This window comes from Parasteatoda tepidariorum, chromosome 4 (assembly GCF_982258835.1).
Source record: "Parasteatoda tepidariorum strain Cologne lab strain chromosome 4, Ptep-v5.0, whole genome shotgun sequence".
Lineage (NCBI taxonomy): Eukaryota > Metazoa > Arthropoda > Arachnida > Araneae > Theridiidae > Parasteatoda > Parasteatoda tepidariorum.
This window is the reverse complement of record NC_141758.1, coordinates 37904753-37926178: the sequence shown is the minus strand read 5'-3', so window position 1 is coordinate 37926178 and position 21426 is coordinate 37904753. Positions and strand designations below refer to the sequence as shown.

At 28.3% G+C, this 21426-nt stretch overlaps 1 protein-coding gene across 1 annotated transcript; it reads right to left on the bottom strand.

Annotated features, from left to right (window-relative positions):
- Positions 1 to 1870: 1870 nt before the first annotated feature.
- On the bottom strand, positions 1871 to 20757 carry LOC107448317 (glutaminyl-peptide cyclotransferase). The gene is made up of 7 exons (XM_016063463.4): positions 20399 to 20757; positions 16540 to 16686; positions 15011 to 15280; positions 12978 to 13169; positions 9979 to 10078; positions 7637 to 7759; positions 1871 to 3514 (listed from the first exon to the last, which is right to left on the bottom strand). The coding sequence occupies exons 1-7, from the start codon at positions 20522 to 20524 to the stop codon at positions 3342 to 3344; spliced, it is 1131 nt and encodes a 376-aa protein (XP_015918949.1). The 5' UTR covers positions 20525 to 20757; the 3' UTR covers positions 1871 to 3341.
- Between the last annotated feature and the right edge of the window lie 669 nt (positions 20758 to 21426).

Below are 21426 nucleotides of genomic sequence, written 5' to 3'. Positions count from 1 at the left end.
TAAATATAAAAAGTAGGGTAAGAAAATAGGACATCTAATAATAGCATACATTAAATAAATTGTGACCACTTTTTACATAAAAAGATATGAAAGGACTGAAATATACCTGTAACCATTAACTACACATATGGGTCCAGTAAAACCAAACAAATTTTTTTAACAATAAAAATTTTATGATTATGGTGGTAACTTATGTTATGAAACTTCCTTATACGTTAGTAGAAACCACAATCTGTCGAAGATAGGTTAACAGTTGCACGTTTATTCATTAGAAAAGATTATTCAGCTCTCTTAGGTCTCATAGATCTAATATTTTTGCATAATCATTGCGCTTGTAGAATAAGTATTGATATTTTGAAGTTAAATTATTTAAGATATTTTTGCCAAATTTATATTCTTCGTTTGCTTCAATAACAATAAGGTAAAATTTTTTATAGCTCTTCAGATGTGGGACAAAATTAATGATAGTCACCAGTCACAGGGTGATAAAATATAACAAATGTCGATTAAAAAATTGCCTGGCAGTCACCATCTGATCGCCACTTTTTCATTGAAAATGCACCTCATGTGCATAGGAATGCACATGAAGTGCAACAATAAATATGTTTTTAAAAATAAATATGAAATTATTTTGAGTATTTTATTATAATCTGAAGATAACTTCATACTTGTTTCTTAAAATTTTTCTTCATTTCAGAAACTAATCTTTAAATATTTATCATACTTTGAGAAATGATTAAGATTGAGACATAATAAAGTTTTTTTTAACACTTAAGTTTTTCAATTTTTGAAAAAACGGTCACAGTTAAAAATTCTGCAACAGGCCACTTCCAAATTTTGACGAATACCTTCAGATTTTTTAAAATTTTTTTTTTTTATAATTAGACTGGATATCTATTTTATTAAGTATGCTACATACTATTGAGCTTTTGTGATCTTATAACAGCTTACAACCACCAAATTGAGCATTAACAAAATATGACCACAAAGGGTTAAAAGTTTTCTTAAATATGAAAATCCAAACAAATTCATAAAATAACAGAAATTTAAGAATATTGGGAGTAATTTCAAACTATTTTAATCTTATATATTATTTCTCTATATAACTATTTTACTAGAAAAGATATATATTAACTATATTGTTTTACATACATTAACTAGTTCATAAATATCAATTATTTTAATAATTCATTATTTATTCAGTTAAATTATCATAATTTATTTGTACTTGTTGCACTTCCTTATAATTTAAAATTGATTACACCCGCCAACATTCCACAGTAAAAAAATAGCCCATTTTCACTGGTGCAAATAAACTATTTTCTTTTCTTTAAAATTTGATCATCACCAATTGAACAAAAACTTATTTTGTAAAAATAAATATTTTATAATTCTTAATTTTACTTCAAAAAGTATTCATTAAAAAAAAAAGTCTGGTCTACTGGATCATCTGTGTAGATTAAGATAGCAAAAGAAATGTGTGCGATGGATTTAAATAATTAATCCAGTACAAAGAATAGATACTGTGCATCATCATTTTACTTATTACATGAATTATTTAAAAGGAGAATCTGAAAAGGTTTATTTATTATTTTTTAGAAGTTTTTCAATAGATTCAAAGTAAGGTGTTTGGCTATTTTTCTACATAATCACAAAATTGGTCAATGTATTTTTGTAGATGTTCTAACAGTGTACCCATGTTTCACCAGCTCTTTAGTATGTTCTTCAGAAAACATTAAACCTCATTTTACACCTCATCATTAGAAAAAAAATTTTAAAATCAGAGTAGTTTAATTTTATACCTACTGCAAAACACATTTTTTTTAAAAGGTTAAACTTTATGATCAACAAACATTCACAACGATTTCAATGGAACATCGCAGGGATTTTATTGTCTGAAATGATTATCACCCATTACTTACATAGAAATAACATTTGATCATAAGGAGATATTTTGATAAGGTTAGAGCATGGCATTCAATGATTATCATCTAATCCTTTCATTGAAATAGTATTTGGCTATAAAGTGATTCTTTGATGAGCTTGGAATATGGCATTCATTGGCTACCCTCTGTTCCGGACATTGAAATAACATTTGGCCATGATTCTTTAATGTTGTGAAAAGTGGCATTCAAAGACTACCAGCTGCTACCCCGTACCTTGAAGTAACAATTATTTAGGTAATTTGTTAATGAGGTTGGAAAGTGGAGGTAAGATGATATACAAAAACTGTGTCAAACAGTTTAATGATTATGTAGAAAATTAGACAAACATTTCACCTTTAAAGTGATGCAAATGTTATAAATGAATTTTTTTTATTTCTAAGAAAATTGGAATTGTCCTAGGATATGTAAATATGCTCAATGTTATAAATGATTTTTTTTTATTTCTAAGAAAATTGGAATTGTCCTTGGATATGTAAATATGCTCGAAATAATTTCCTATCACTAAAATTCAAAATAAGTACTAATGCCAGTCCTTATCAATTACACTCCAGAAAAAAGAGTTTTGATTACCTCATGTTTTATAGAAACAGGATTTCCATTTAGTGTAAGCGTCCTGGATAATTTTATATAAATTTACTGTTATTCAGAAAGCATTATTAGTTTCAAAATTATTCTATTGAATATTGCAGGTGAGAATCTTATGGATTCAAATAGTGCTATGATCTTAGATCATGCAATTTCAAATTGTGCCATTGAATATTGCAGGTGAGAATCTTATGGATTCAAATAGTGCTATGATCTTAGATCATGCAATTTCAAATTGTGCCATTGAATATTGCAGGTGAGAATCTTATGGATTTAAATAGTGCTATGATCTTAGATCATGCAATTTCAAATTGTGCCAGCTGTTTTGCTGTATAAAATGTTTTATGACTATTGCATTGAATGGAAATCCTGTTTTCATAGAAATAGCACTATTGCAAGTTCAACCACTATTTAAGAATTTTTTATTATGCACAGCTAAAACTTTTTTGTTTTAAAAATCCAGTCTAGTGAAAATAAGATCATAAAATATGTCGTTAAAATACATTAAAAAAATCAAATTTTTAAAAATGTAAGCTTAGTGAGAATAAAGCATTTTGTATGATTTCAACAAATAATTGCAATTCATTTTAGGAATGTTTTAAACGAAACTGAATAACAAAAATAAAATTTCAATCAATCAATAAGAAATAGTAGTAAAACTTGTTCAAGTTTTAAGTAAATTCCCATTTATAAAATACTTTTATAAAATAAATTCCTCCATAAATAAAACTATTCATATACATTACTTAAATATGCAATATCAATTTAAAATAAGTACATATTTTTGCAGTACTATTGATGCCTATTTAATCACATGATGTCCACTTCCTTTTGGGTGAATAAATGAAGGTACTCTGCAATGAATACTCGGAGGATTTTGTTCAAATTGTCGATCGTTGCGTGGTGTAGGCTGTCCCGATTGTCGCTTTCTCTGTGCCATACAGAAGGGAATGGATTGGGGATCAAGTGCAGAATTGGAACACCTAGAAAAAAATGCAACAAGGTAAATAATATAACCATCTAATATAAATACAGGATGTTCTCTAACTGCCACCATTAAGTGGATGCTAAACCGAGAAAAAACTTTCATGAGAAGTTTTCTTTTTCTAACATAAGTGTTTTAAGATTTAAACTGTAGAAGAAAAAGAGTTCAGGTAAACCTAGAAGTTTCAAATGCTTAATTTCTTTTTCAAAATGACAATAAATTGGGACATAATTCTTCAAGATTACACTTATACAATAATTTTTAGTATCTTCATATTTTAAAAATGATTTTTCAACATTTGCAACTTCATGGATTATTCTAGGTCATTTTTTCTATACTTTAAAATACCAATAAAGGTGAAATAGAATTTGCCATGAAAAGTTTCTCCCATGGCGCAGCATCCTCTTAATATATAGTGCTTGAATGCTTGTCCAAAATGAAGCCTAAAAAAGGATTAAAAAAAACAAACACAAGACAGATACACAAGTCTGTTTGATTTCCCGATGATACTTTTAAAAGGCCACCTTGAATTTCTCTTAGGTCCAAGTTTTCAGTCCCACCTTCCTCAAAAATGATTTGTTCTATTTCTGAAGTTTTTTCCTTATTTCAATAATTTGAAATATCTAATGTGCCTAATTTTTTATTTTTGGTAAAGATTCAAAAATTATATATTAAAGACAGTTGTTACAGGATACCTTCCATACAAGGATGATAAGATAACATTTGTGATGCCACAATTGGCATAACATATTTATTTCCCACCTTTTAAAATATCTTGAATTACTTAAGCTTATTTTATTAATCGAATTATATTTAAAATAAATCAAAGAGTTAATCTTTTAACGCGAACATAAAATATTTATTCTTTTTTTAATAGATCAACGTAACGGATACTTTTTATTTCATTACTAATGCAGACTCACTAATTCACTGCCGCGCCTAATCGAAAACAAAAATCTATCTACAACTTTTTGATTCTTAAATTCCTTACCGCAAATATGTTTTAGTTGCATGGTTGTAATAATTCCCACAATTTTGTTGGCGACCTGTGATCACCAAGGTTTTTTCAAAACCCACTACTGATTATGCGGGGTTGGTTTTGTGATATTTTGATAATTCAACAATTTTGGATCTCCTATCCATGCTTCTCCTGTGCCCGTAGGGAACAATTGCATTCACTTTTAATTTCAAATTTGTGGCGACTGGGAGTGCCCTTTGGAGATTCCAATCCTAACCGTTTAGAAATGTAATTTTAATAAGAATGCTAACTTGAACTCTCAAGGTCGGAGTAATGTTGTCTTGATCCCTTTAAGGGATTCTTTTTTTACGATTTGTAATTTTATGTATGGCCATTTTATAATTTCTGCAAAATCTTGCTTAATAAATGAAATTTTTATTTAAACTATTTTTATTAATTCCTGGTGACTATCATTTTGCTACATTAAAAATAAAGAGTTGGTAAGGCCAAGAAAATCTATGATGAGTTTTTAAACTACCACTATATGCTAATAATGGCAATCACCGTCGCCATAACATCTTTTACAGAAAAGTGTGCCAGTAAGACAACTACATGAAAATTTATTATATACTCATCCCCATAAAAATTAGCACACCTAGAAAGAGTTGTCAGAGTGAAACGAAATTTTACATACGTAAGAACAGACTTTAAATAACTAATTAAAAAATCTAAGAAATATGATTAATAACTGCAGGAAAAAAGGTAAATGAATGAAGGATTAAGTACCCTCATGGGCCACCTTGAGCATGATAGCAAAATGCGATATGGTCAGACATTAAGGGATACAAATCTCTTATGAAGTTCTATGGCACTTGACTTTTTTTTTTCTTTTTCCAAAAAAACTCACTCCAAGTCAACAAAGCCTATTGTGCTTTAAATTTCAGAAAGCTGCCCTTTTTTAAAAATAAATGAAGAATGAATAAAAACATAACAAATATTAAAATCTGTTCCATTCATACACTGCATTGAAAAAAAATCACTTTTTTTTTTCAAAGTTAGCTAAAACTTTTGAATTAAACTCACTGTAGCTTTTTATGATTCTTAGAACCTAAATAAATTAAATTTACATTCATGCACTGTTACAGAAAGAAAACCCAGAAGCTTGCAATTTTTTCTTAATTTTTACTGTGTATCTCCTCGCCCATAGTATTATATCAACCTAGAACTCACCATGGTTGGGTTGACTGTAAATAGAACTCAATGTGCAACCTACTACCCAATTCTTTTGAGAAAATATTTGCATTATATTTATAGCTATTTACAAATAGTTTCAATGGAGTCTGATTTCTTGGTTTACTGCAATTTTCTTTCTTTTTTATATCTACTACACTTTTAAAGTTTGATTTTTTGGGGAATCGAGGCATAACTGATGAAGACTTTAATGTTGCTCTGATATATCCATTTTTAACTTCATGTTCAAAAAGTTTATTTGAAGCCCCTATCACAAGCTTGGTGTCCTTTCTACAGCCTAGGAGTGATAAAGGGATTTTGATATTTCTCTAATGTGTAGTGCCAGAACGGATGTATGTTTTAAATACCTTCATTTAGGTCATGCAGTATTTGGGAAAGGTATACTACACAAGAATTCTAATTATTGATTTTAAAGTAATATGAAAATTCATCTTCTGCAGTACAAAATTTGTAGTACATAAGTCTTTTTTTACGAGACAGTTGTCTTGCTTTCAAGATCCTTCATTAGTAAATGTCCTTCAGACTTGGTTGACAACAGTTAGCTGTCTAGAATGGGACGAAGGGGCAGGATTATGGTTTGCCAAATCTTCTGGAAATCGCCCCAGGGTGATTGCATTTGAAATGTGTAATGGTTGTGAGGATTCCAACCAACCAAATTTTGTATAACTGAAGATAAACTTTCAAGATTCAGATTACTCTAAAATCATTAATTGGAATTTTTGAAAGGTATACCCTCCCCTAACGCTGCAATATCTAAATGAAGATATTCCTTAATGGAGAATCTTACTGCATTGAAAATATTTTCACATAGTTGCAAATATATAAAAATCACATCAAAAAACTGGTTGGTTTGTAAAATGTAACTCTATGGGCAACCATTTTCATGTAATGAGTACCTCATTGTTCTGATCTAACATAATGACGGAAGGAAAAATTGTAAAAAATTGGTTAACTTTTTTGCAGAAGCGTTGTGTAAACATAAAAAATGAAATTGAATAACCTAAATGAATTCTCAAAGAATCATAAAAAGCTAAAGCGAGTTTGTTTTAGAAGATTTAGGCAACCTAAAAAGAATTTTAATAAGACATAATTTTTTAAGTTCTCACTACTTTTAAGTTTTTTTAAACAAACGGAAGATATAAAATTTTTTATGCCCTTTTTATTACTGCAACTTCCCGTAAAGCATTCTGAAGTAAAAAAAAAATTTTGGACCCACTATAGTGTCTAGTCCAGAGTTCAGAAACACTGCCCACAGAGGTAATCTTCAGAAAGAAGATAAAATAATAATAATGTAACTGGACTAGATGGACCAAGAATTTATCACCCTATTCCCTGCAGGTGTTAACATGTAGCTCACAGGGTTTCAAGAATGAAATTCTTGATCATCTTGCATATAGCCCTGTCATAGTTCCTTTAGAAAACTACATGCTTGACATTCTGAAGTGATACACACTAAGGCAGTGTTCTGACACACTATAAACAAAACAGGCTTTAGTTAAAATGGGAGATTAAATACTATTTAAACAAGATTATGCAATTCTATTTTTCAAATATAAGAATGCTTACAACTAAAATCTCCCGCATTAGCTTTTATCAGGATACCAGAGGGAACAATACTGTTCAGTAACCAAAGCAAATAAATGGAGGACAGTTGCTGCAAAAGAGTGGACATGGGAAAAACTTCTAAAGGCCAAGGCCAACTCTGGGCAATGATGCTTTCAATGATGGAATGTGGCAAGCAAGGCGAACCATAGAGGATGGAAAAGAAGAATCAAGAATTTAAACTTTTGTGTGTTTTGTTTTCATTAATATAATAGCTTCACAGTGTTTGTCTCTGTTCTTCACCTGAAGTAATCTTTACTGTTACCCACATATGATATTTCTACATATGATATGACAAAATTAACATACCTAGTCTCATAAATGGGACATGATCATCTTCAACATAAGCTAGAATTGTGCGGCTGTCAAAATAATGTGTCTCACTTCTTGGAGGTTCAGCATCCAGTAATCCCAAGGAATTGAGCCTCTTCTCTGAAACAATAATAAAAACTCCTTGAAAAATTCTAATATTAAAAAAGATTTTGTGTTATGTAATAAAGCTAAGAACAAAATATAGAATCTCAAATAAAGCAGCTAAAAGCCATTTTGGAGCTACAGCAAACACTAACATATAGGGCAAAATAATCTTTTTGTTATCTGCCACTGGCCAAATAGCAATTTTAAAACATGTGACCATATTTCCAGAAATTAAAAAACTGCTAATAATGTAAAACCTTTCCTTTGAAAAATTTCCCAAAACGTTGTAAACAGGACAGGGTATAATTCAGAAATGAAGAAAAAAATTTCTGACCTCTCTAAGCAGATTCATGTAAAATGCAGATTCATGTAAATGTACTATATATGTACTGTATGTAACGCTTTCAATTTGGAGTTAGTTTTTAAACCAATAATGCAACATACAATGTAAGTTTTTTAACATAGTGATGAATACAATATTAACTCCAATGAAACCTAGAATAACCAAATTCACCCTACTAGAAATTTTGATCCAGCATAAAATAACCTGAACGTTTCAGGGATGATAACGGCTTTCCTGTATGATAAATAAGGGAAATGCATTTTTTGCGGAAAAAAAGTGGCTATCCTGTGGCCATATAATGTAACAGTTTTGTTGAGTACTCTATAAAGCAAAGTAATGTACTTACACAAAGGTACAGTACGCCAAAAAAAAGAACCACTCTGAATAACTTTTGATCCAATGATTAAATCTTCAGATCCTAGAACTCATACTTAATGTTTCGAAGAGGTGATCTCAAATAGGCTAATTAATTAGTGCCGACGAAATCAGACACAAAAACATAAAAGTATTTTAAATGTAAGACTTTGTTAAAATTAGATTTCTGAGAAACTATTCAACCGATTTTGCACAAATTTCGTATTTTGCTATCTAAAATTAGATGCTTTAAATTGATATAATAATGAATTACTTTACAGTTCACATTTTTTTCAATTATTATTTAATAGAATTAAAAAAAATATTTAAAAAAAAATTTTTTTTGCATGGAATTATCTTTGGATAAAAGAATTTTATAGTCGTGTGCAAAATTTTTTAATTTTGCTTAAAAAGTTCTCAAGACATAGAGAAATACACAAAAAGTAAAATAAACATTAAGGGGTCCAAACTTAACATCACACTCCTGACCAAACTATGGGGACCGTATTTTCCAGCTTGAGACTACCCCCTGTATTTTGGGGGTCAAGAATCCTAATGCGTTGAAAAAAAGGCATCATCATTCAAAGAAAGAACATGGTTGTTTCTAATTTCGTAACTTAAAATATCTAAATATTTTATATATAAATGTTTGTTTTTTAAACATTTATGGTTACACACTAAAAAAGGTGATATTATTGGAGACTATGCATCCAAAAAAAAAAAAAAAAAGGAAAAGAAGTTTTGAGTTGTTATTGAATGAATTCATTATTTTAAAATATATGTTGATAAATTTTTACTACTTATAATTTAAGGAGACAAGAAAATGATATATTCAAATTTATAAAATAACGAGACATAAAATACATAAAGAAAGGAAGAAAAAAATCTAAGTTTTTTCCCCAACATTTTGTGCAGTAGTAGTACTTACAAAGCACAAAGTGAAGAAGACAGTTATATTGGTTGCTTATAGAAATGCTTTTTGTAATACTGAAACAATATCTTCTGATATTTTATATGCCCTTCTCTACCTTAATGAATAAAAATTACCAGATCAACTTTACTGCATTTCTAAAAGAAATAAGTAAAGCTACTTTGCTTTTACATATCTCAACTACAAATTAATATTTACTTTTGAAGGCTTGAATCAGGTTAAATGCAGAAATTTTACGATGTAAAAACTGGAAGAGGTTAAACACATTTTTGCAGTAAAGAACTAGTAAAAATGCTGGAAGGAACACTTGAAAATTCTTGTCCCAAAATATTTTTGGTCAAAAGTTTTTAAAATCAAATAATTTTACTGAAAAAAAAATATGGCAACCATGAACTTGATAACAAAAAGAAATTAATATAATAAAAAACAAAATATATCCAGAATCTAATCAAAGAAACTTAGGATTATGTATTTAGAAATTTGTAATTACTTTACAAGAAATAAATTGATGTATGTGTGAAATGAGTTAATTATAAAATAATTTGCAATTTGTTTTACTAATAATCAAGTAAAAAAAATTTCAAGTCAAACAATAATAAAGTGTACCTATTTCAATTAACTGTGAATAAAGGCCATAAGTGTCTGGGAAATAGCTGTAAAATTTTGGGTTTGCAGTACCAATCAAGTCCAGAAGAACCATAACATCCTATTTGGTATAAAAAAAAGTTATTCAAACAAAGAAATACAGAAAACTAATAGCATACAAGCATATTAATAAAAATAAAACATATTGAATTCATACTTACAGTTTGAAAATAATAAAGTAAAATAATTAATGCAATAAAAGTGTAAATTCCTATGTTCTATGTATCAGAATTAGTAATTAAATTAGTAAACACAACAAACCTACTTTTTATCAATTTATAATCATAATCATGAATTCAATTATTTGATTTCAATTACCAGATTGAGACCAAAAATTTCTATTTCCCAGGCCTTATTAATTCAAAAACTGTAGTATTCAATTTAGCAATAAAAGAAATCCTTTATTAGATACAAGGAACTAATAACATAAAAATAATTTGAAATTTTAAAGAAAAGTAAAATACTTGAATTCATACTTATGATTATGAGAAGAATATCAATAAAGAAAAATTATAGATATTAAAGTCATGCTTTATAAAAGTAAAATGTTTTAAATATTAGATACAAGAGTAATTATTAACATAATAAAAAATTTTGATAAATAGCTTTTTTTTTTGTTTGAAAAATTTTTATAGTTAGAATTGTTTTTCCTAATAAGATATAAGAATATTTTTGGAATTGTTATAATTGTTTTTCACTTTGGCAATCTTTTTTTTTTTTTTTTTTTGATTCCAAATAGAAATACATGGCTGAGTGCGACAATAGTTTCACAAAGGGAAATAAAGATATTAAATAAGAAGAATATTTTCAGATTAAAAATTATTAACTGGCAATAAAATTTTGTTGATTCCAAATAGAAATGGATGGCTAAGTACAGCTATCAAATCACAAAAGGAAATAAAGAAGGTATTTAAGATTAAAAATTACTAAATAGCAACATTTTATAATTTTTGGAAAGTTATAGATAACTGTTTAAGTGATTTTTATTTTTCCCTTTCTTTACACTTATTTTCTTGATCAGACCTTAATTCAAGCATAAAAATTTACAAGAACACCCTGGCTTTATATAAGGTTCACCACAGCATGGAGATAAAGTGAGAATTGTTACTAAAGTCGTAGTATGCTTGGATAGCAAATTTGTTGCCAAGAATATTTAGACAACGAATTGGATTTATATTCTGCCATGTTATTATAATAAAAAAATTAGGATTTTCAAATCATTAGGGTAGCCACTAACTCTCAGAAAAAAATTTTTTTACACCTTATCCCAATTTTTGTAACCTGTGGCATAAATTTTGCTATTAATTTTTCAGTTAAGTTTTATTTTTAATTCACAAATTATATTACGAAACACACTTGCCATTTGAAAAAAAAAGAAGCAAACATTTTTTAAAAAAGTTATTGCAAGGCAGATTCTATTTTTAAAAAAATTCTAGAACTTAACTGCTTAAGCTCATGAGAAAATATTTTGAGAATCAAATTGAAATTAATAATTTCTCTAAATTACATTTCAAAAACATTCAAATGAGTTTAATTAAAAAACTTTTTTTCTCAATTTATTCGTTTAACATAGAAAATTGTTCAAAATTCTTATTGAATTTTATTTGTATTGAATTGAATCTGAAACAATTAGACACATCAACTTCTTTATATTAGTTTGAGAAAGAACTAGTTCAGACTAATTAATTAGAAAATTGTTACAAGTTTAGATAGAATTAAATTTGAATGAATTATTTCTGCCAAATTAGTACTTTCAAAATAGACACACCAATACTATTACTCCAGTGGTATTGGTAAGAAGAATGAACATAAGATAGCTCTAAAATTGTGCTGCCACCTAGAGGCTTGAATAACATTTCAAAGTTATTTTTAATTTGTTTAGGAGTTTTAACAAAAATTTATACTTTAGAAATGAAATGATACAAAATGTATTCCCTAATTTTATAATGTATTAATTTAAAGTACAAGATACTTTCAAGTATTTAGTACAAAATATCAGACACATTGGTACAGAACCATCTATAAAATAAATACTTTTTAAAGGCTGCATAAAGTATTAAGGAATCACTTAGCAACTAATAAAATGAATTTCTATTGAGGAAACGAGATAAAAACTATTCTTTTGTTCTCATTTTTGGTTATTGTGTAGATAAAATGCAACATAATTTTTCTTTTTAAACCTTTCTTTTAAATTTCATTATCTTATTTTTCATTTTTTTAATTATCAAACAATTCAAGAAGATACTTCACAAAGTTATAAAAACTTAAAGTTAGCAAATAAGGTTTAATACTACAATGAAAAAATTAGTTAGCAAAAAAGCAGTAGTGCATTATTAGCTTGAAGGGAATAAAAATTATCTTTGAATCACAAGAAGAATAAATAGGAATTCATTACAGTTTTATAGCTGAGAAGCTATAAAACTGTTAGGTTTTATAGCTTCTCAGTTAGAAAAGAAAAGTTTAAGTTAGAAAAGTTGAAAGCTTATTTTTATCCAGAAAACAGAGAATAATTTAGGCTAGTGTTTGTTAAAGTTTTCTTTCAAGAAAGTAATTTTAGAAATTTTTTTTTTCCAAAAACATTTGCTTGTAGATCATATCATTTATATTTTTGATTATGCACTATTTTAGAATACAGAAAATATAAACATAAGGATGAGATAAATCAATGGAACTTAAATATAAATACTAGGCGAGACTTGGGTCATAAGCTGTCGATAGCTGATTTAAGTTTCCTTAATCAAGTCAAAAAATAATGATCCACAGTTTTTTTTAAAGTTAAAAACATTGCACTGTTTTACTAAGACATTAAAGATTCAATATGTTAAAAATATTTTAAAATATTATAAGATAGTGAAGATTGTCAGAGTCAAAAATATTTCATAAATTCATAAGAAAGTGAAAGTCTCCTTTGTCGAAACAATTATAATTCATTACTGTGATGGATAATAAAGTTGACTTACCATCCTATCTAAATAGGAAACATATTCTTTTTTAGTGCAATGACTGCCTGAGTTAAGACCAGTGGGGAAGGCTTTCATTTTGTTCCACTTCTCCGCCAGATGTCTTGATCCGTACAATGAATCTGTTTTGCTCCACCTTTTAAAAGCTTCTTCTCCATCAAAAAAGATGAACTGTAGGGACAGTTCATAATCCTGAAAAAGTTATTATCCATTAGACACCAAATAATCACCTACGATAAGAATAATCGTCATTTATTTTTTAAACACAAACTATAGAACTTGATTTAAAATAAATTTATTATTCAGTTACGGTAAACTTGCGTTAATTCGGGGGGAAAAACAATACATAAACATAAAGGAGCAAGTAATTCAGACAAAATAAATAAAAAGATAAAACTACTTTCTATGCAACTCAAGTGACATATTATAATATTTTAATTAAATTTCTTTCTTTGATGGAAATAAATGGAATTTCCTAATTAATGTTTTTAGCATTTAATTTATATTTTTTTCACTTATTCCACATCACTTACCATTTAAATCTCAAGCAAATTACCGAACACAAATGAAGATTGTAATAAAACTTGATAATATTACCATTATCATCACTGTATAAAGATTAATAAATATTTTGTAATGTAACAGGAGTGAAACATTAATGCAATTATTATTTTTTTCTTTTTTAGAAATCCATTATTTAGTCTTTTCTCAAACTTAGTCACTTAATTTTTTTAATAAAAAAAATTTAAGCTGTTAGACACAAGTAAAAATTCTTTCTTTCTGGCAAAAAATAATTGTTTAAAATCAGCAGGATATCTGAATCCTAATCATATTTGCTGACGAGAATTTATCATAAAAGTTCACTGGTGATGCTTGCTGATTTTTACAAAGCATGGTTTTAAAACTGAACAAAAACAAATTATTTAATCTTTAGTTAACCAAATTGCATTTGATTTAATAAACATTGACGTTTTCCATTTATAAGAATTTATTTTTACAATCTAACAATTTAATTATGTAATAAATTAATTCAATCAGGCATAATACTGAGAAAGCTGAATAGAAAAAAAGAAAATGAGAAAAACATTAAATATAGTCTGTTTAAATATTTTTAAATATCATTATTTCAGACAGCAAATTTATTTTTGAAAACTATGGCTTCAAGAAAAATCTTACAGCTCTAATTGAAATACGTTCTGGAGTATTTGTTTTAGCCCACTCTTAATATGGAAGTTATTAAAGGCTTAGTCTACCAAAATAGCTAATAAAAAAAAAATTAATTCAGTCTGATGAAATTTAATACATTGTATAAAACATATAAACTAAATTTACCACTTAATTTAATTTATATATTCTAGAGTATCATTTCTGCAAACACTATTCATAGGTCCACAATCTTAATTTACAATCATATTTGTAAAAATTAAACAAATGGTCAAAATTTCTAGCTTAATTGGTTCAGTATAAAACACTAAAATATTTTACCAGTTTTTTTTTTTTAGTAAATCAGTTATTTATAGCTCAACCTAGTGATATAACTATTGAAAAAATACAATTCAATCCAATGATACATAAAATACTGCCCCAGAACAAATTAAACCTATGCACTAAATTCAATTTATATCTGATGCATTTCTATTAGCACACTTTTAATATAGAAGTTATTTAGAGGCAAAACAGTAATATAACTAATGAAAAAATACAATTCAATATAATGAAATATAATATATTGCACTAGAATAAATTAAACATATACAATAAATTAAACAAGCATGTTCTGGAGAATTTCTTTTAGCACACTTTTAACATGGGAATTTCTGTTATTCAAACTAGTAATATAACCCATGAAAAAATACAAATTAATCTAATGAAACAAAATTTATTGCTTTAGAACATATTATCATATCTTTAATTTAATTAATATGTTCTGGTGCATTTCTTTCAGCATAGTACTTTTAATGGGAAGGTCACTTATGATTCAATCTAATAAAATAATCAATAAACAGAATTTAATGTAATGAAAATAGTCTAACCTTTTCACTTTTTTGTTTAAGAGGCATATGCAACATTTTTGCTGCGTGTATCAGCATCGCACAAGGAACAGCAGAGTCGGTTGCTCCCATGAAGGTATACTCTCTATTGTAGAGGGAGTCATAGTGGCACGCCAAAGTGAGATGCCTGCATGCGTCTGGGTTCAAGTTCGCTATAATGTTGGAGAACGATTTTCTTCCATGAGGTGTTCTATCAGTGAATGTATCTTCTTCTACTGTCCATCCTAATTGTTTCATTTCATCTACTATAAACTGAAATAAGAATCAATTCAGATTATTTATCACAATATTCATTCATAATATCTTAAGTTAATAATTGTTTAATTTTTTAAAATTCAAAAATAAATGTTAACAAAAGTATTTTTCAATATAAAATTTAATATCACTCTATTAAATCAGTGAATTAATTCTTCTCTACAATCCACTATAATTCTTTTATTCCTGATTTTATCCACTATAAGCTGAAATAAGAATGAATTCAAGTTATTTATCACAAAATTCTTTCATAGTATAACTAAATAACTACTTAATTGTTTTAAAATTTAAAAGTGTTAATTTAAGAATTAACCAATATAAAATTTAGTATAGTTTTACATCTGTATTATAAAATACAATAGTCTTTATTTTCCATGTCTTCCAACTCACACTTTCTAGATCAGCGGTTACCAACTGGCGGCCAGCGAACTAAGATATATTAGTTCTCTTTCGTGCCGACAATTTTCGTAAAAAATCTGTATGGGTTTTAAATACTTTTAAGTTTTATATATCTTAACAATTTGATATCTGTTGCACATTAATAGTTTAGTACATAGGGGCACATTAAAGTTACTGTAGCCAAAATTTTTTAATATGCAATTAAATATTTTTAAAAATCTACTTCTTATTTTAATTTGTAATTCGATACTTTTGTTTTGTACAACTTGATAAAAATCTGACAGTATTATTTAATGTTCCTTCAAACATAAGAGTCCTATATAAAATTTTGATAAAGTTGCGGCCCGCCATTTGACTGGTGTTTTTAATTGCGGCAGTGCTTGATTAAGCGTACGCGGGGCTCTAGGCCATTCAAATTTTTGGGGCCCTTAGATGTAATTTTTTATCTCGTATATTTTTAATTTATTCAAATATAAAAGTATTTATATACCTTTTCATTTAAGAAAACAAATTTTGAAAAAAAATAATAATAAATTAAATTTTACTTTATTTTGTTAAATTAGAACTAAAAAATAATCATAACATTTTATAACCATAACATATATATTTTAAATTGATTTTTTTTTTAAAATCATCATTTTGTTTATTTTTTTTCAAAAAATCCATTTTATGGGGGCCCCAGGCCATGGCCTAATGGGTAATCCAGCACTGAATTGCGGCCCCCGGCCTCATGTATATAGGAAACCCCTGTTCTAGATAAATAGAATTACTTTGTAATTTAATCTTGTTCGTACACACAATTCATAAACTTTTTTCTTCTCTTTTTGTAAATTATGAATTTATACATAAAATCCTACCTCTCTGACCAATTTATGCCCTTCTGTTCCTGGTACTCTAGGAATTAATATGGTGTCTAAAGTTTTATTGAAATGCTTAAAGCAAGAAGCTTTCGACACGACATGGTCTAAGTCATTGTTCTGAAGTCTTGACAAAGTATGAGGCCACTAAAAAAAAGAAATGTTTCGATCACATTTGATAACATGTTTTTAAATAATACACAAAAAATAGAAATGGAGAACATTTTTAGATTAGCATAATAGAAATGTGTTAATTATAGAATTAAAATTAAGGTAGAAATATCTACATATCAGTACATTTTCAATATTTGTATCATCAAAAATTACTAAGGCAACAAGAGTTACAGCCTGGTTCTCGTACTTGCAATATATACAGATACACACGCACAGTAAATCCTCCAATCGCTTGTTATATGACTATTCATACAGGAAAGCAATGACTGCGGGTCAACATAAATAAAATAATTACTAGAAAATTAATATATTTGCAATAAGAAAAAGACATTTTTTAGTTATTTGGAAACTTTAGTTTGAATAAAGTTTATTTCTTAAAGCAAACAATGGATTTTCAACATTTCTAACAGCTGTTTATTTTTTGTGCATCAGTTTTAAAGCAGAAAGATCCTTATCCTTTCAAAGGCTTAGGTGCGTTGCAAATGTTGTGGTTCTATTTTACTGTCTTCATCAGCATTATTTTGCACTTCATCTTTAACCATTTCTTGAACAGAAAACACCACACGTTTCAACATTCATCAACTGATGCATAAACATCAAATGTGCTGTTTGGGGCATTTTTACCGAACCGTAACAAAACCTCATTTTTATTTTAATCACGAACTACAGAAGTTACTGTTTTTCTTCTTAAAATAACTTCAATGTTTTTTAAAAAAAGATATAATTTCTGAAAGATAGACCCCTGAAACGTGCCAGTTTAAAACAATGCTATGAAGAGACTTTATTAACAATATAAGAATAGCATTAGTGATGCCAACATAAATTAAGACAATGCATTCAGGAAGGCGAAAGATAGGAGAATGATGAATCATAATTCGAATGAGTGTGCAAGCGTGCGTGTAGATATATAGTAGTTACAGTTACTGCAAGAGTTAGTCTTTTACGTTATCCTACTCGGCGATCATTTTGAGTTTTTCGCTAATATATAGTCTCTCCCTAATACTTAGCAACATTTTAGCACAGGCACTACCATGTAAACCTTTCTAGTATGATGATGATATATGATCCAAAAAATTTTTTTTGTTAACCTAAGTTCCTACGTAATTTAACAGAATTTTTTCATTGGAAAATTAAAAAAATTTTAAATGCATAAAAATTCCTTAAGACTTCTTAAAACAACATAATTGTTATTTTTAATTTATCTTGTAGTTATCGTAAAATTGTAATTTGTACATAAGTTGTAAAAATCTCTTTGCAATTTGTAAAAATAAATTTATGCCATAAGAACTAGTCTAAACTAAAAGAACTATTTTATTCCAATTAAAAATAAGAAAAGCTTACAAGATTGTTAAATAAAAATGAAAATCTAGAGCAATAAGCATATCATACTACTGCATATTACTCTAATGATTACATAAGCTCTTTTGACTACAGTGATTTAAATTTCCATTCATGAAACTTATAACATGACAAGATCATGCCAAATTAACAAGAGTTTGGACAAATTTTTGAGCTTTGTGAAAAATCCCCTTCTTTGAATTATGCCACTATTATTGAGGTGCGATATGGTTAAAATATAATAACTCAAAATAGTATAAATTATAAAGACAATTATTTGTACATATATTTTGTATGCAAAAATTTTGTGTAATTTCTCGGGCTGTTAAAATATTACATAAGCATATCGTTGGTAATTTGGGACTTTTCCCCCTCTTAACCCTTTCGAGCCGACTGTCACATATATGTGCCAGCAAGAAACGTGCTCACTTCCCGGCCGACACACCCGCGTGTCAGAGAGTTTTCTCGTTCACCCCCCGACCGTCACTTATTTGTGCCATCGTTTCGGAATGTTTTAAAAAATGAAATTTCTTCCAAAAGATGGCATTGTATGTCCATATGGTTTCAGATACATGTAGATTTGACCTTCTACTCAAGATGAAAGTACAGTCACGTGGTTTTTAGGGGAAGGAGTGGAGGGGGGGAATGTTTTATGAGGGCTCTTTAAATTAGCACCTGATATTTATTTACAGTAAGTAAGGGAGCTTTTTTTCCTCTCGCTACTTTCGATTTTCGGATTAGTTTTTAGTGGATAATTAGATCTTGTAGGCTTGAATTTTTTTTTCTTTTTACCGTTAGAATGTCGAAGCGTCGAAAAATTTTGACTGAGCTGGAAATAGAGGAAATTATGCAAAATATTTCAGATATTGATTCTGAAACAGATTCGGATAGTAGTGATAGTGACACTATAATGAAAATAAAATGTGTAAAATATACATTTAAACAAGAAATAACTTAAGTAAATAAAGTATCCATAGAAATATATATAAAGCATATGTCACTTAAATGCTCTTCAGAACAATATTAAACAACGCGCTGATATTTCGGTAATTTCATGGAATTAGGCTTAACATCAAAAAACCCTCCGGCCCTGGGGAGACACACGCTAGAGAGACTGCCGGCCTCAGCGGTAAGCGCGTTTTCGCGCTTTGCGAAATAAAAAAAATAAAAAAATCGCAAACCCTTTCCCTTAGTTATGTGAGTAAAGTTTATCTTGAGTATTGACTTTCACCATAGTAAACTAATTTTACGACTAAATTCAAATAACTTAGTAATAAACAGAATTTTAGTTTTAGTTCATTTTATATAATCTTGAGTGAATGTTCGTTAAAAATATTTTGCCTTTTCCTTTTATATTCAAAACTCTATGCAACTCTTCTGAGAAAGGTTTTTTCGAATTTGGAAATTTTCTATGTGAAACTTTTTTTTGTTGTTACATTTTCATTATCTTGCTTTTAGGGAAAATTTTGAAAAAAAAAAGACATCTGAATGTCTTACAATAACAATGCTCATACCTCGTTAAGCATCAAAAAATCTGTGAACTAGTTTTCAAAATTTTTCATATTTTAAACCAGTGTTTAAAAACTTAATAATGTGTTTTACTAGTGTAAATTGTAAGCAGTTTATTAGTTTTTTTTAAAAATATTAAAGCTAGGTTTTATTTTTTAAAAGATTTTCTATTCAGGATAAATGCTTCATAAATCTTTTTTCAATTATTAGTACTATTTTCAATATATGCTTTCTAAAGTTTGCGATGCACACTGGTTTTTCAGATGGAAAATTATATAGAGTAAAAATGTGTTAAGAAAGAAATTTTGAGTTTTACATATGTCTAAACCTTGAAAATCTGTAAGAATTATTTTTTGAAACATAAATGAATGTTGAATATTTACATATTAATTTATCTCTAAATAAATACCATTTAAGAGAACCAGTTTTTGAATCCCATTACAATTAGTAACACAAATGTATAAAATTTATTAACTTAAAATTAAGTAAATACCTAAGCCGAAATAGTACTTTTCAATATCTAGTACTACTTATTAATACTTAAGACAATTAACATATGGTTAAAAGATAACACCAAAAAATGCATTTAAATCTTAAAAATAAAATTACATAATTATCTATACAAACAAAATTAAGCAATAAAAAAAGTTTTGATAATTTCTTTTGTCTTTTAGGACCGCTATTTTTTTTCCTTCTTTAACACTTATCTTAATCTTATTTTCTTTATGTAAATAAACAATATAAAAATGGTAAACAATCGATGATATTTTTACCACGTTTTACACAACCTAACAAAAACATAAAAAATATAATAAACATTTTCAATTTTGAAACATACTTTAGTTGCGTCTTTGGACCAGCTTACTCCCCTCACTGTCAAACCTGTTTTCGATAGACTATTTAACATCCACATAAAAAATAGAGCTGGTATTGGAAAAAACAGGAGCTGTGCAATGCTAGGCATAATTTCTAGGGGTATTCGTACAAATAAACAGTTTAAAAAATAATTGTAAGGTAGTTATAAAAAATTTTATCTCCAACAGGTTGCTAAAGTTGTCATTTCTGACGGCCAAAACCCGCAGAACGAAAACTAGAACCTATAAACTTCAAAGAGCCGTAAAAATAAACAAAAAAACAGCATGTTTGACGTGGTTGGTCACTTGATTGGTCATTATTGAAAGGTCTAAACTACGTCACGATGAATGTGACGCTTATAGCTTACAAATTAACAATATTTCTTGCTCTGAGTGGTTGGTTTTCAACTAAAAAGACCCACTACATATGTGCGAAGCCAGTTCCAAAATTTCCCAAGCTCGATGTTTTTTCATTCATTTATTCTCGTTCATTAGTAGATTTATAAATTCTTCTCGATTTGGTTAGTGTTGTTGTTAATTTATGTCGCACTAGAGCTGCACAATGGGCTATTGGCGACGGTCTGGGAAACATCCCGGAGGATGATCCGAAGACATGCCATAACAATTTTGATCCTCATGCGGAGGGGATGCTCGATTTGGAGAACAGGAAGCACTAATCAGAAAAAAAACCCTTTCTGAGTTACGACGGGGTGCGATACCGCTATCTTCATACTTTCGAGAGTTTGACCACAAAGAATTTCGAATTATGTATTTGTGTCTTACAGTTTAGTTAGATTAAAGAAACTTTCAACAGTATCATAATAAATCGCTTATATAAAGCTCTGGTTGAGTTTCAAATACCGTCTAAACTAATTAGACTTCTAGTAAACTTGTCATGCCTAATTAATGCAAGCACGTCTTAGTACACGTAGGATTTTGTTTGTTTGTTTGCTCAGTTATGTCGCACTGGAGCTGCACAATGGGCTATTGGCGACGGTCTGGGAAACATCCC